Below are 16,309 nucleotides of genomic sequence, written 5' to 3' on the forward strand. Positions count from 1 at the left end.
TCGACGTTGGTTTCGTTTATTAGAAGATTCTCGTTATTTCTTTGAGTTTTCGATATTCTCATAAATTTCGTCTTCTTGACATTCATTGTTAGACCATACTCTTTTCCATACTCTGCTATTCTGGTCACCAGTCTCTGAAGATCTTCAATGTTTTCGGCTAAGATCACAGTGTCGTCCGCATTTCTAATGTTGTTAATGGGGACTCCATTTACCTTTATTCCAGCTGTTTCACCCTCAAGAGCTTTTCTCAGGACCTCTTCGGAGTAGGCATTGAACAGAATTGGCGACAATACGCATCCCTGTCTTACTCCACATCTAATTTCAATTTCTTCTGACAGCTGTTCGTTAACACGTACTTTTGCTCGCTGTTTATAGTATAAATTTGATATGATCCTGAGGTCGTTGTAGTCAATCTTCTTTGATTTCAGGACATTCATTAAATGTTTATGTCGTACTTTATCGAATGCTTTATTATAGTCAATAAAACATGCGTATATATCTTGATTGACGTCCAGGCATCTTTGTATTAGTATATTAAGTGAAAAAAGAGCTTCACGTGTTCCTAGGCCTTTGCGAAAACCAAATTGTGTATTATTAACGTCTATGTCCAGTTTGTGATATATTCGGTTATGGATGACTTTAAGTAGTAACTTTAGCGTATGAGACATTAAGCTAATGGTGCGGTAATCGCTGCATTCTCTTGCGTTTTTCTTTTTAGGGAGACAAATAAAAATAGATGTTAACCACTCTTTGGGTAATACGCCTGAACTATAAATTTGGTTCAAGAGTGTCACTAAAACATCAATGTGCTTCAAATCTAGAATTTTTAGGATTTCTATAGGAAGCATATCAGGTCCAGGGCTTTTCCCGCTCTTCATTGTTTTTAATGCGTGCAATATTTCTTCTTTTGTAATATATGGACCTATTTCTTCTGACGTAAGTTCTATGTGCTCCAGATCTCCTCTTTCATCATCGAACAATTCATCGATATATTCTGCCCATCTTTGTATTATCTCGTCCGTATGTGTTATAGCAGTACCGTGTCTATCCAGAATTGCACAAGTGGGATTTTGTTGTCTTAGTCCTGTCAGTTCTTTAACTTTCTTGTGTAGGTTAAACAGATCATATTTATTTTGAAGGTCTTCGGTCTCTTTGCATTGCTCTTCAAAGTATTTTTCTTTTGCCTGCTTTATCGTCTTTCTAATCTCGTGGTTTATCTCTCTGTATTTATTGTTATCCTTGTTTTTAAATTGTCTCCGTTGTTCCATCATGCGGCCGCAGAAGAAAATGTTCTTTTTGATTAGCCAATCCTTGATTTGCTTTTTGTTCCACAATTTTTTCGAGAAATCAACGTTTTCTTTGTCTTTCGGCAAGTTTGGAAATAACGTCTTCTCAAACCGTTCTTTCATCCGCTTACGAAAATGAAATAAAACTGAGCTTTCATAGTTTTTGCCAAGAAGTTTTTGGTCTAATGGCTAGTACCTAAATCGACAAAGAGGCGTGTTTGCTTTGCGTGGACAACGAATATTAAAACTGACTTCTTCTAATGACTTTTTAATGAACTTTATTTCCATAGAATGTGTTTACAATGAAGGCTATTGAAAATTGATAAGTATAGATAAGCTATCGACAATGAGTTTTTGATATATTTTACTTCTTTATAGTATTTTTCTGGTTATTGTTTAGTTGGACAATGTAACTCTCTTATTTATACATCGATGATTGAATCATGCTTTAGTTGAAACAAAAATGATAGTATTTATACAACCTGTACAACAAATACGGTCCTAATGCACCGCACGAGGCCAAACGGCAACGTGGTCACACGTTGTGCACACACAGCATTCTAACTGTGACTTCTACTATAGGAAGATTATCAGTGAGTTATAGACAGTTGCGTACATTGCAGCATTGCCTTTGCAATGAATCGGCTGGTAGAAATAAAAAATCTGCGGCCAATTAACTACGTTAACAATTTATTGACTACTGAAACATACAATATTTAATATTTTTTGAATGATTATTTGAATTAAGCAACAGCTTATTTTATACAAATTTATAAAGAAATTAATTTTGGCTTTGGTTTAATGGACTTAATAATCTTCTCTAATAACTATCTGATCTGAGTGGAGCAGCAGTCAACACACTGCAAATTATCTGTAGGTTTATCATCGAATTATTACTATATTGATGAAAAAAACGACTGTTAAGATTATACTTGTATAGAATCGTTTAGATAGAAAAAATTAAATTTGTATTTGAATTGTTTATATCGTCTCTAAATGATATTGGATTTTTTATTCTATCGGAATTATTATTCATACTTATTGTATAGATTGTCACATGTTTCTTAACTTTTCTTTCCACAATTATTTTTCAAATAAATATTGTTACGAAGATATACGTGTTTCATTTATTATACAGGGTGAGTCATGAGGAACTTTACATACTTCTACCATATGTAGAGTCCCTCAGGGAGCATATCATGTGGCCACTAAAAAATGTCAACTCCTCTTCTTTATTAATTAACAGGGTGATTTGTGTAATTGACCATTTATTTCATTTTACTGTAGTGTTTATACGGCTCATTTGATTTTTTTAATTTTTGCATGATACAGTACACTACTATCAAGCATTCGACTGGTATTAGCTAAACTAAAAAATTCCAGGACTGGCTTTGGAAAAATTAATTTAGGGATTCGTATTAAATATTACACCCTGTATAATTTTTTTTTAAAATGCAATAAGTGATTTTCAAACGACATATGCGACAATGTTGTCGCACTTTTATTAAATTTTTAGTGAACGATTAAATCTTACCAAAAATAGAACAACCATAATGAAGTATCAAATTATAAGGTAATTAATTTAAACAAATGTAATAAATTTAAAACATTTTAATTGAAATGATAAACTGAATCACTGCACAACAAAAAACAGTAACTACTAACAATAACGAAGAACAATTTAAAAAAAAAACTAAAAATATGTACATAGTTATGATAAACCCATAAATTAGAACTGGAAAAGATACAATAATGGTAACAAAATAAAAATAATTCAAAATAGATTTTCGAAATGGAACCCTGCAGCCTGTACACATTTTTGTTGCCGAATTGTTAATTGACGTATTGAATTACGGATACTCTGGGGATCGTTTCTAATAGTAATACAACAATGTATAATTCTATCAATTAATTGTTGTCGGTTATTAATATTCACTGCGTAAACTAGTTGCTTCAATCGTCCCCAAATATGGTAATCAACGGGATTGAAATCAGGGGATCTTGAAGGCCACGAAATAGGACCTGCACGTCCTATCCACCTGTTGCCATAAACATTATTGAGATGTTGTCTCACTGCCAGTAAAAAGTGTGGGGGTGCCCCATCATGCTGAAAATACATCCCTCGGATAGCAACGTTCGCGTTGGCAAGCAAATTCGGCAAAATATTTTGTAGAAAGTTCAAATAGACCTGCCCTGTTAAAGGACCATCAAAAAAGTGAGGACCTACTAATTGGTTATTTATGACACCAATCCACACTTTAACCGAAAACCTTAACTGAGAACGACGTTCTCGAATAGCATGGGGATTTTCTTCTGCCCACACATGTGAATTTCGTCAATTATTTATCCCGTCTCTGGTAAATTGGACTTCATCTGTAAATAGTGTCCTGTATAGCGTTGGTCGATTATTGTTAATCCATCTACAAAATTCCAACCTATCGATCTCATCTCCAGCATGTAGTCGCTGAACCATTTGAATGTGATATGGGTATAGATTATTTTTTTGTAAGACTCTACTTACTTTTGATTGAGTAACATTGAGTTCTCGACGTACTTGTCTTGTGCTTATTGTAGGGTTCATAGTAACGGCATCCATAATGTCATCTTCCTGCGCTTCATATACATGTCGCTCTGTTGTTCCACTAGGAAAAGTGCCATTTTCTCGCAAATAATTAAAAACTGACCCAAATGTTGGATGACTGGGAGTTCGACGATTAGAAAATCTCCTGCGATATTCTCTACTAGCAGCCCTACCATTCCCATTACAGAATCCATAAACAAATATTATGTTTGCATATTCTGTGGTCGAAAACTGATGTGGCATTTTGAACGAAAGTAACAAAAGCTCTACCAAAACTAACACAATGTACTTAACGTAGATATGACAGAAGAAATATGTATTCTTGTACACATAAATAACAATTGATAATGACAATAATGACAATGGGTATAAAATATCAAGAAACGTCAACGCCAACCTTCATTTTAAACTTTTTTAGATTTATTTTTATTTAGTACAGTGTATGCAATGTATTATTATTTGACATAAAATTTTAATCATTTACAATCAACAAAAACTAACACATACAAGAGGTTTGACTTTTTAATCAATTTAATTTATTATTTATCGAAAATAATGCCCCAATACGATCTATGAGTAAAAATTTAAAATTGAAAAACAATTGATTCTATCGTAGAGATAATACAAAGTGACAGTAAAGATGTTAATTTTCTACGTATTAGATTATGTTGTAGGAACTCATTTTAATTAAAATGTTTAAAATTTATAACATTTGTTTAAATTAATACCTTATAATTTGATACTTCATTATGGTTGTTCTATTTTTGGTAAGATTTGATCGTTCACTAAAAATTTAATAAAAGTGCGACAACATTGTCGCATATGTCGTTTTCATTGGCTATTTATGTAGTTTGAAAATCACTTATTGCATTAAAAAAAAAATTATACAGGGTGTAATATTTAATACGAATCCCTAAATTAATTTTTCTGAAGCCAGTCCTGGAATTTTTTAGTTTAGCTAATACCAGTCGAATGCTTGATAGTAGTGTACTGTATCATGCAAAAATTAAAAAAATCAAATGAGGCGTATAAACACTATAGTAAAATGAAATAAATGGTCAATTACACAAATCACCCTGTTAATTAATAAAGAAGAGGAGTTGAAATTTTTTAGTGGCCACATGATATGCTCCCTGAGGGACTCTACATATGGTAGAAGTATATAAAGTTCCTCATGACTCACCCTGTATAGTGCAACCCATTTATATTATATTATATTCATTGAACAGTAGTCAGCAGCATGTCCATTTGGAGTTTTGAGAATTACATTACTGAAAAAAATATATTAGTATAGGGTAAGTCCGGGAGAGATTGCTCACATTTTTTTGACTGTCTGTATCTTAGCACAAAAAAGTCTACGCTCTGAAATATTTATATATTTATATTAAAATACCATTAGAAGAAAGTGTATAGAGTTGGTTAAGCCAAATACTTACATACAAAAACAGTAAACATCAAAATACAAAAAATTGTAAAAGGTCAACTCACCCGATGTGTCAGGGTGAGATGATTCGGACACTAAGGGTGATATGGCTCGATCATAAACTTTATTTGGCACGTTTTTCTGCCAATACTTTTCCACATATATCACATAAATTAACATATTGTGAGCAGTTTTCATAAAACCAAGAATTGCAATGCACGCACTGTACCCAGTCTTCTTGTGTCGATGTGGTTGAATATATTTCCTCACAGCCGGCACATTCATAATTTGTTTCATCTTGTAGATCATCACTAGAGTCTTTAGTAATTTCCATATGATCGTCCAAGTCTTCGGAAGAAGATGACTCACAAAACATCTTCCTTTGGTTCTTGAGTTTCTTGACTTTTTTTTCCAGAGGCCCTATATTCTTTTTCGCATTCTTTTCTTTCTTTTTAACATCTAAATCTTTGCGTATCGCCAAATTCACTGGGCTAGTAAGTACTGCAGTTAATTGTCTACCGCGTTTCCTTATTTGTGAATTACCTGATAGAGAAGGTACTGGAGAGATATTATCTAAAATTTTACCGGGAGTGATTTTTCCTTTACAGGTCGGCTTATTACCAGGTATAGATGGTAGTTCTAATGGTGACGTGTGAGATGGTGACGTGTGAGACGGCGTCGAACTGCTTGTAGATGGTAGGTTTAGACGTTGGAGATCATCTATTTCAGTAATTTGTGTTGTTGAACCCTCAAGAAAGGCGTACTCTGGAATTGCATTCCGGTCGACTGGATAAATATCACATGCGCGAAAACCAGATACGGCATTTTGTACTGAGGCAGCTTTTGTCCAAGCCTCATGACAATCCAAAACCAGTAGGACTTTTCCTGGGGGCTTTCTAGGAACACAGTGATGTGTACACAATCAATAAATATATCTGTGTTTATGTAAGCGGACTTTTCATTCATGTAAACCTTTGATCCCGGGCCTGGAGGCATGCCGTCTTCGAATTCTTGCTTTTTATTTTTGCCCATGAATATGCAGGTCGGGGAAGGAAGTTACCCTCAGCATTGCAACAGGTGATACATGTAATCTTCTCCGAAGAAGTTACTGATGCTATATTTTTAGATCCCCTTTGGGCTACAACAAATGCAGTTTTATTATTCAGTTAGAGTCCTGTTTCGTCCATGTTAAATAAACTCCCGGGCTTCTCCATCAACTCATTTTCTAGAATAACTTGCTGTAACAGATCAAAGTAATCGCTTACATCCTTTTTGTTTATGCCTTGAATTCTTGCTAAGGATACGCCTTCCTATTTTCTTATACTAAAATCAGGGTTTCTTCTTAAGAATGATTGTTTTAATATGTAATTCTTCCGCTAATCTGAATGCCATTTCTCTAACTCCAGCTCTTGTAGGTGCAAAACCAGCTTTCTGCAACTTTAGGATATGTTTCTTTATTTTATTTTCATTTTCTTCGCCGAGAACACTACTTGCTCCTAATGCACTTTTTTTAAATTGTTGCTTTTCATTCTTCTTCTTAATGTAGGTGCTGGCACTTCAAAATTCCTGGCGGCAGCATTGACCCCCATTTGTCCACTTTGTTGGAAACAATATCCAACACCTATGCAAAATTATTGGGACGCTTTGTAGGTTCGGGTGTGTTCGGTCGGAAGTGACAGTGTTTCTCCCTGCCACCACCAAAAAGTGACAAGTCAGATTCTGCGCCAGTGCATTCATTACGCATAACGCCATTTTTTAGTTGTAGTTTTATAAAAAGTAAAAACATACATTAGCTCTGGCTTGTTGCCATCTAATTATTATTATTATTGAACTAGTAAATATTGTATTAGCTCTGGCTTATAGCCATCTAATTATCATAAGTGAATGGTGAATAGTCTAAATTAAATAAAGGTGTAACTACAGTAAGTTTCGTGAGTCTTATTTCAATTAATTAAGTATACAGTCCGCTAACCATCGAGGCTTTATTGTGCGTTTCGTACATAAATTTTGGTCCATCGACACAGATGTGGAATCCAGAAATTTGGGAGCCCGAAACTGAAGGTAAATTCTCATATTTCCTGAAACATTAAAAAAGGAGCCCGCCAAATTTAGCGTCCAAGCTGAAGTTTGCTGCCAGGCTGCCAGCTCTAATGTCAATAAATAGAACACGGAACGAAACCGTAAGTAAGACTGTTCTCTTCCCTTTATGACAATCATCGAGCCAAGGAACGCCGAGACACCAACTTGGATTTCTGTGCTCTGTGTTCGCGTTGACATTCACCGTTTCATTACGTCAAAAATTAACAATTTATTGGACATAACCCTATTAAGTAACAAATATTTACTTTGATTTCTGTTTTTAAAAATATAAGTATAGGTATTTGGTCCTATTTTTGTATGTATTGTCTTGTGTGTTATGTTTAATTAATATTTTAAAGGTAATTGTTTACTTTAACGACCGTTTTTCTTTTTTATCAGTGTTTCAGAATCTCATAGATACATTTTTATATTAAAAATACTTTGTCACTTAACTTAACAAAGCCTTTAAATATGTCTAAAAAGGATTTGGAAAAACTGATAACAAGGAAAAGGCAAGCGGTAAGCACTATAAGTCGGGTAAAAAGATTTATTAGTGAACATAAAGATGATCCAGAAAGTTCAAAAAAGGATGATCTATTTTCTATTAGAAAAGACATGTTATGTGAATCATTTAAAACTATAACTGATTTAAATACAGAAATTGCTCATTTAGATGAAAATTTTGATGATGATATTGATGACATAGAAGCTGAATATGTAGATCTATTGGCAACCATCCAAGGAGTTACATCCATGAAAAACAATAAAATCACAGTGCCTTTAGTTCATAATATGCCACAGCATCATGCAACCAGTACCACTAAATTACCTTCAATTGAAATTCCCACATTTGATGGGAAAGATTTAACTAAATATAAATCATTTATAGATATATTTACAGCAGTTATAGACAAAAATATAAATTTAAAAAGCGTAGAAAAATTATTTTATCTAAAAAATTATTTAACACATGAAGCCCTCAGCTTAATAAATAATCTGCCATTAGTGAATGATTCATACAATGAAGCTTTACAAATTTTAAATAACAGATACAATAATGAAACTATGATTATTAATTCACATATTTACCAAGTTCTTGATATACCTGCCATGCAAAAAGGAACTGCTAGTTCATTACGAGAATTTATAAGTAAGGTCAAACAACAAATTGGTGCCTTAAAAAATCTTAATCAACCAGTAGATAGCTGGGATATGCTTTTAGTCTGTATACTGTCTAGAAAAATAGATCAGTTTACGAATAGGTCATATCAAATTGATAGAGATAGTTCAAGTTTACCATCATTAAATGGATTTCTAAAATATCTCGAAAATAGGGCAATGGCTCTTGAAGCCACTAATAGTACATCTGAAACAAAGTTGAAGGAAAATAAACAACTTACACACTTAGTAACCAAATCACAAAGTAATGTTAAATGTCAATACTGTTCCATCAATGGACATAAACTTTATAGTTGCAAAAAATTTAAAGTCCTTTCAGACAATGAAAGAATTTCCTTTGTTGATAGAAACAAACTATGTAAACTATGTTTAAACAGCCATACTGATAAATGTAGGTTAAATTTAAAATGCCAAACCTGTCACAAAGGACACAATTCATTACTGCACTTAGAAAAAGTGGCAGTAAGTTCTAATATTGCTCAATCTAATCAAGATGCAAGCACTTCATCGCAATACGATGCTGTAGTAAATTTTAATTCGATTTATAAAAATCGAGCAAATACAATCTTACCTACTGTAAAGGTAAAGGTTAGAACAGCATCAGGTCACAACTTGATTGTCAGAGGTTTGGTCGATACAGGCTCACAGGTTTCTTTGGTAACAAATAGTTTAGTAAAAAGGTTAAACCTAAAGACATACAATAATTATTTAGATATTGTAGGGATTTCACAAAATAGCACAAGAATCCAAAAGGCAGTTGATTTGAATATAGAATCATGTATATATGACTTCAGTACAAATATAAAATGTTCTGTAGTGGATATAATAACAGGGAATCTACCCAGATTTAGTTTTAATACATCTAAAATACCAGAATTTGTTCAATTGTCTGATGACACTTTTAATCAAAGCGGTGAAATCAGTCTACTACTAGGAGCTGATGTTGTGTTTAAAATATTGCTCGCAGAAAAAATAAACTGCCAAGAACTAATACTTCAAAATACTCTTTTAGGTTTTATTGTTAGTGGATCTGTATCAACCAACCAGTTCTCAAATTTAAATATTGTATGCATGCATACAACTTATAGTGATTTAGACACTGCCATCTCTCAATTTTGGGAAATGGAAAAGGTTCCTGAAGTATTCTTAGAATTTACAAGTGATCAGGAAGCTTGTGAGGCTAGTTTTCAAAATTCAATAAAAATAATCGAAAATAAATATCAAGTTAATCTGCCTCTAAAACAAGAAAATATTAATTTAGGTAACTCTTTTGCTGTAGCTCTTAAGAGATTTGAAAACTTAGAGAAAAGGTTTGTTCTAAACCCGACTCTATACTTTGATTATAAAAAATTCATAGATGAATATATTCAACTTGGTCATGCTAAAATTGTTCATTATGATCCAAAAATTTTAAATAATGGCGAGGTTTATTTTATGGCTCACCATCCAGTAATAAGAGAGGATAAGAAGACTACAAAATTAAGAATAGTTTTTGACGGTAGTATGAAATCTAAGAGCAAAAAGTGCTTAAATGATTTTCTATATAATGGTGCTGTTGTACAAAATGAACTATTTGATATATTAATCCTATTTAGAATTTATAAATATATTATATCTACTGATATTAAACAAATGTTTAGAATGATACTTATTCACCCTGAAGACAGAAGATATTTAAATATATTATGGAGAGAACCACATAGTGAGCTAAAGTGTATCCAGTTGCAAACAGTAACATATGGGTTACGAAGCTCATCGTTTCTAGCTACTAGATGTTTAGTTGAACTAGCCAATACAGAAGGACAAAATTTTCCTTTGGCAGCTAAAGCATTAATAAATAATACCTATGTAGATGACATCCTAGCAGGAAGTGATACTATAGAAGAAGCAAAGAAACTCAAAAATGAACTAATTTCTCTTTTGCAACTAAGGTCATTTTCCTTGCACAAGTGGTGTTCAAACGATCCAAGAATAATAAGTGATATCCCCAAAGAAAATCAACATTTTGATGAAATTGACATAAATAAAATCAACTTTGTTGTAAAAACATTAGGTTTATCATATGATACCATTACTGATAATTTTAAACTGTCATCGCCAAAAATTAATATCAATGACTGTCTAACAAAAAGACAGGTATTAAGCTTTATATCAAAATTTTATGATCCTTTAGGATTAGCAGGTCCAGTGTTAGTCAAAGCAAAAGTTATAATGCAGACAATTTGGCTTCGTAAAATTAAATGGGATGAGGTACTGCCTAATGATTTGCAGGAAATTTGGAAAAATTTTATTACTGGTCTAATAAATATGCCAGTTTTAAAAATTCCAAGAAATTTAGCCTTTACTGATGCTGAAAGTATTGAACTTGTAGGGTACTGTGATTCATCAATGCAAGCATATGGAGCAGCACTTTATGCTCGAACTATTTGTCATGACACAGTTAATGTTAATTTAATTTGCTCAAAGTCTAGAATCGTTCCAATAAATAAAAAGTTAACTATACCTAAACTAGAGCTAAATGGTGCCTTGTTGTTAACTAATTTAACTTTTAAAATTCATAATTTGTTAAAAGCAAATATTAAAAAGATTTTTCTTTATTGTGACTCAAATATAGTATTGGCTTGGTTAAAAACCGAACCTGTCAAATTAACTCCTTATGTAGCTAATCGTGTTTTAAAAATTCAAAACATGTCCACAAACTTTAAATGGCTTTATATTAATAGCAAAGAAAACCCAGCAGACTGCCTTTCTAGAGGCTTGGAGCCTAATGATATTGAGTTGCATCCCTTATGGTTTACTGGTCCAAAAATGCTGTTGGACAAAAATTTTGCTCATAATGAGCTACCTGTTCAATTTCCTTATCCAATGCCTGAACAAAAAGTTAGTGTACATGTTATACAAACAAAGGAAAATACATTCTTTAAAAAATACTCCAATATAACTAAACTGCAAAGAATTACAGCATACATTCTACGATTTAAAAATAATTCTCTAAGTAAATTGAAAGGCACAGAAAAATTTTCTGGTAATTTAAATTTGCTAGAGTTAGATAATTCTTTAAAGGTAATTATAAAGTGTCAACAATATTATCATTTTTCTCAGGAAATTAAAGATCTTATATCAAATATAGTTTTAAAATCACCAATAAGTACGCTGTCTCCTTTTGTTGATGGTGATGGGCTTTTAAGAGTAGGTGGTAGATTACATAATTCTAACATCTTATATACTCAAAAGCATCCAATAATTTTGCCAAAGGCTAGTCATGTTACAGATCTCATAATAAGGCATGAACATTTGAAATTACTTCATGCTGGTCCCAGGCAAGTGCTAAGTTCATTAAATTTAAATTATTGGTTAATAAATGGAAACCGAGAAGTAAAAAAAATTACTAAAAAGTGTGTAATATGCTTCAAATTTAAAGCAAAATGTTCTGAACAATTAATGGGATCTCTACCAGAAACAAGAGTTTGTGCTGCTAGAGTATTTCAAAATGTGGGAATAGACTTTTGTGGCCCTTTTCTCGTCAAGCAATCGAGAATAAGAAAATCAATAAGCACAAAAGCCTATATAGCTCTTTTTGTGTGCTTTTCTGTAAAAGCTATCCACATGGAACTATTATCAGACCTTACTACTGAAACTTTTTTAGCAGCATTTAAGCGCTTCATTTCTCGCCGTGGGAAGCCTTTGAACGTATATTGTGATAATGGATCCACGTTCAAGGGTGCTAACAATCAAATTAATAACTTTTATAATCAATCAGTAAAAATAGAAAATGTCGGTTTAAATGAAAAAATTAAATTTAGTTTTATTCCCAGTTACTCCCCAGTTTTTGGTGGTTTGTGGGAGGCTGGAGTAAAAAGTGCCAAATACCACATAAAAAGAGTCATGGGCACAAATGAGCTCACATATGAGCAATTTAATACATTAATTGTACAAGTGGAAGGTATCTTGAATTCAAGACCGCTTATGGCTATGTCACAAGATCCAACAAATCTGGAATATTTAACACCAGGACATTTTCTTATAGGAGCCCCCATAACCAGCTTTCCAGAACCTGATATTACCGAAGTTCCAAAAAATCGTATAAAATTTTGGAATCTCTGTACTCAAATGCAACAGCACTTTTGGAAAAAGTGGCATCAAGACTATTTAACACAGTTGCAAAATAGGCCAAAATGGAAAAATAAACTACCTAATTTAAAGGAAGATATGTTAGTCTTACTAAAAGAAGACAATATTCCATCATTTAAATGGGCACTTGCACGTATCACCAAGGTTATCCCTGGAAAGGATAAAATGGTTAGGGTTGTTGAAGTTAAAACCAAAAATGGGACCTATGTAAGATCAGTCACAAAGGTGGCAGTATTGCCATTCTATGAATAATTGTAAATAATGTAAATAAAATTAATTTAGTGTAAGAAGTAGTATAACTAGTATTTTAGATAGTAGCTATATTTGTAAGATTTCACATGAAATGTTCTGGCCCCCAGCATGTTGGAAACAATATCCAACACCTATGCAAAATTATTGGGACGCTTTGTAGGTTCGGGTGTGTTCGGTCGGAAGTGACAGTGTTTCTCCCTGCCACCACCAAAAAGTGACAAGTCAGATTCTGCGCCAGTGCATTCATTACGCATAACGCCATTTTTTAGTTGTAGTTTTATAAAAAGTAAAAACATACATTAGCTCTGGCTTGTTGCCATCTAATTATTATTATTATTGAACTAGTAAATATTGTATTAGCTCTGGCTTATAGCCATCTAATTATCATAAGTGAATGGTGAATAGTCTAAATTAAATAAAGGTGTAACTACAGTAAGTTTCGTGAGTCTTATTTCAATTAATTAAGTATACAGTCCGCTAACCATCGAGGCTTTATTGTGCGTTTCGTACACACTTCTTACGGCATGTATGGCTGATTCGAGTTGATTTTCGTTCATAAACCACGTTGGCAATTTCCTTTTCTGTTATACTTCGTTGGCATGACTGAAAATAAATTTATCTATTAAAAATATCCTTAGATAAGTAACTAAAGAGCTACGCCATATCTCCCTAACATTTGCGAGCCAACTAACCCGAATTGTCAGGGTGACATGGCCTACTTAATTTCCGTGTGTTGGTAACGTTTGGAAGGATTGGCAACTATTCCTACATAACCTCAACGATACAAACAACATAAAATCAAAACGTGACTTTGATAATATACAGACAAAAATAAGTGCACAATAGTTTTGACGATTACCGAAAAAATTTTTAAGAAGATGTAAATAAGAATTTCTAAATATCTTACCTTTCAACCTTGGGAAAACAAGGAAACAACAGAGTATTGCTAATACCATATGCACGCATCAAATAACGCAATGCAACTGACTCCAAATAGGATAAAACTGTGATATATTCGACCGAGTCATCTCACCCGACGAGCCATCTCTCCCGGACTTAGATAACACTGTGCTGCAATTAAAAAAAATTATCGATGACTGAAAAGTGAAAGGCGTTTAAGAATTCGTTTACTGTATTCATTCTCAATCTTCCATCGGATTTTTCCTATCTTGTACAGATTTTTCACAAATCGCCAGCATTGGATAATGCTGTCTGTAAATTGTTGACCGCCACTTCTAAGTTTCTGTGTTGGACCGCAATCGCTGTGTCGTCTGCATAAAGGCTCAGTAGTGTTCCTGGTAATTTTGGAACATCTGCGGAGTATATTGTGTACAGTAGGGCTGACAGGACTGCTCCCTGTGGCACTCCAGCCTCCGGAGCTCCATGCTCATATAGTACTTGTCCTATTCGTACTCTGAAGCTTCGGTTGCTCAAGTTCGAAGAGATCAGTCTCTTTATGGCCTCACTGTATCCGTAGCCTCTCATTTTGTATATTAGGCCTTTATGCCAGACTCTGTCGACGGCTTTGTTTACATCCAGGAACGCTGCTAGAGTGTTCTGCTCTAAATCCGAACTGAGGTTCGGATTAGTCCTATTTCGTATGTTTCAGTTTGTAGTCTTTTTAGTATTACTCTTTCTACGATCTTGCTGACTGCTGGCAGTAAGCTTATCGGCCTGTAGTTTTGCGGAAACATGGTATTCTTTCCTGGCTTTGGAATCATGATAACGTGAGCTTCCTTCCATCGATTTGGGAAGAGCATGTATCTAAGAATCGCGTTCTTTATGTTGGTTAAAAGTACTATTGATTTTATTGGTAGATACGTCAAAGCTCTATTTGAAATTTCATCTAGACCAGGTCTTTTTCTTGGTGAGGTATTTTTAATTATTTTGTTTATTTCTTTAAGATACGTAGGTGTGATTATCTCCTCTGGTTCTTCGGGCATTTCTTGTTGTCCCTCGACTTCTTCGATGAAGTATAAATCTTCGTCTTGGTGATAATTTAATGCACACTCTCTCTCGAGAGTCCTTTTCATCACCTCGGCTTTTTCATCTATGGTGTAGACAATTATATTTTCACCGTATAGTGGAGGTATGGGTTTTCTAACATTTCTTAGTATTTTTTGTACATAGTTTCCATATTATTTGCATATTTGAACCTTTTTTCTTAATTTTTTGAACCTGGTTATCCCATTGTCGGCTTCTGTGTTTTGCTAATGCTGTTTTCATTTCTCTATTTAGCCGATTTGCCCTGTTTTTGTCCTCATAGTTTCTTGTCCTTTTAGCTCTCTTTTTGGCTCAGTTCTTTTCCCTCATTATGTCTTTGATTTTCTGGTTTATATATCTAAACCTTCCCATGTGTATGTATATTTCTTCTTTAGTAGTGTCATTTCTGAGTGCTTCTTAGTATGAGTACGATGTTTTCGAACTCTAGTACTCTTTCTTCTATTTCTTGCGGATTATTTATCACTGGGACGTTGTTGATTCCAATACCCACAAATCTTTTGTAATTTGTCTTCTTGGTTTTCTTTCTTTTTCTTGTTGTTGTGTTGTTTTCTTCCCATGTTCCTATTTCTAGTATGTATAATATGTATTGCTTACTTGCTGATATTTTTTTGTGTTAGCGGTGTGTGTTTTATTAATTCTGCTTAATTTTGTTCTTAATATAATATATTTCTTATTAATTATGTCTTTTCATAATATGCAACCCTTGTATCTATAACTAAATTAAATATTTCCTTCCTACATACCAGAATTTATTAAAAAATACTCCATAAAACCTCAACTTTAATTCGAACCTGCTGTTATCTACCTGCTTTTTAATTATTTATGGCAGAATACACAGCCGTGCTATCGATACACCACATTTAATTTCGGGGTAAAATATCATCTATTATTAAGGGCTCTCAACACATGACGTATTGCCCATTAGCAAGTCCCTATGGGCATAAATATTCCATGAATGTTTGAACACTGAAAATCGACTCGTGATTGCTATTTACTCTAGCGATTCATCGTTTTGTTCTAGTCAATATTGTTTTTTAAATCAGTTTTGTTTTAATTATAGAATAAATTATATACAGAATTCACTCATAGGTAGGATCGGGAGCTTTCCGCCAATTATTAATGATTGCAATAATTGTTTATTACCAGAAGAGTTTTTTTTTATTAAGAAAAAATATTGCCGCGTCCACCAAAAGGTTATTAGCGGCATTACTCAGTAAACAAAACTTTAAATCTGATACAAGATATTAATTTACCTCAGGTAATTTAATAAGTTTTTTACGTGGCAGTTTTCTCCTAATAAATCTGGTAGAGTATTTGGTATATTGTTTATGGAACGTTCTCTATGGTATTTTGGACACTCGATTAACAAATGGA

The 16,309-nt window shown here is 33.3% G+C and overlaps 1 protein-coding gene across 1 annotated transcript; it reads left to right on the forward strand.

The window, feature by feature from the left end:
• The first annotated feature begins 7,840 nt into the window (after positions 1–7,840).
• Positions 7,841–12,931, forward strand: LOC140448279 (uncharacterized). The gene is made up of 6 exons (XM_072541374.1): positions 7,841–8,183; positions 8,376–9,722; positions 9,810–11,069; positions 11,163–11,428; positions 11,651–11,868; positions 12,364–12,931. The coding sequence occupies exons 1-6, from the start codon at positions 7,841–7,843 to the stop codon at positions 12,929–12,931; spliced, it is 4,002 nt and encodes a 1,333-aa protein (XP_072397475.1).
• The last annotated feature ends 3,378 nt before the right edge of the window (positions 12,932–16,309 follow it).

Source organism: Diabrotica undecimpunctata, chromosome 8, assembly GCF_040954645.1.
Source record: "Diabrotica undecimpunctata isolate CICGRU chromosome 8, icDiaUnde3, whole genome shotgun sequence".
NCBI lineage: Eukaryota > Metazoa > Arthropoda > Insecta > Coleoptera > Chrysomelidae > Diabrotica > Diabrotica undecimpunctata.

Coding starts and splice junctions, on each gene's coding strand:
- LOC140448279 (XM_072541374.1), top strand. CDS start 7,841: ATGTCTAAAAAGGATTTGGAAAAACTGATAACAAGGAAAAGGCAAGCG. Junction 11,429..11,650: donor ATCCAATGCCTGAACAAAAA/GTTAGTGTACAT, acceptor CATTTTTCTCAG/GAAATTAAAGATCTTATATC. Junction 11,869..12,363: donor TTACTTCATGCTGGTCCCAG/GCAAGTGCTAAG, acceptor TTTTATTCCCAG/TTACTCCCCAGTTTTTGGTG.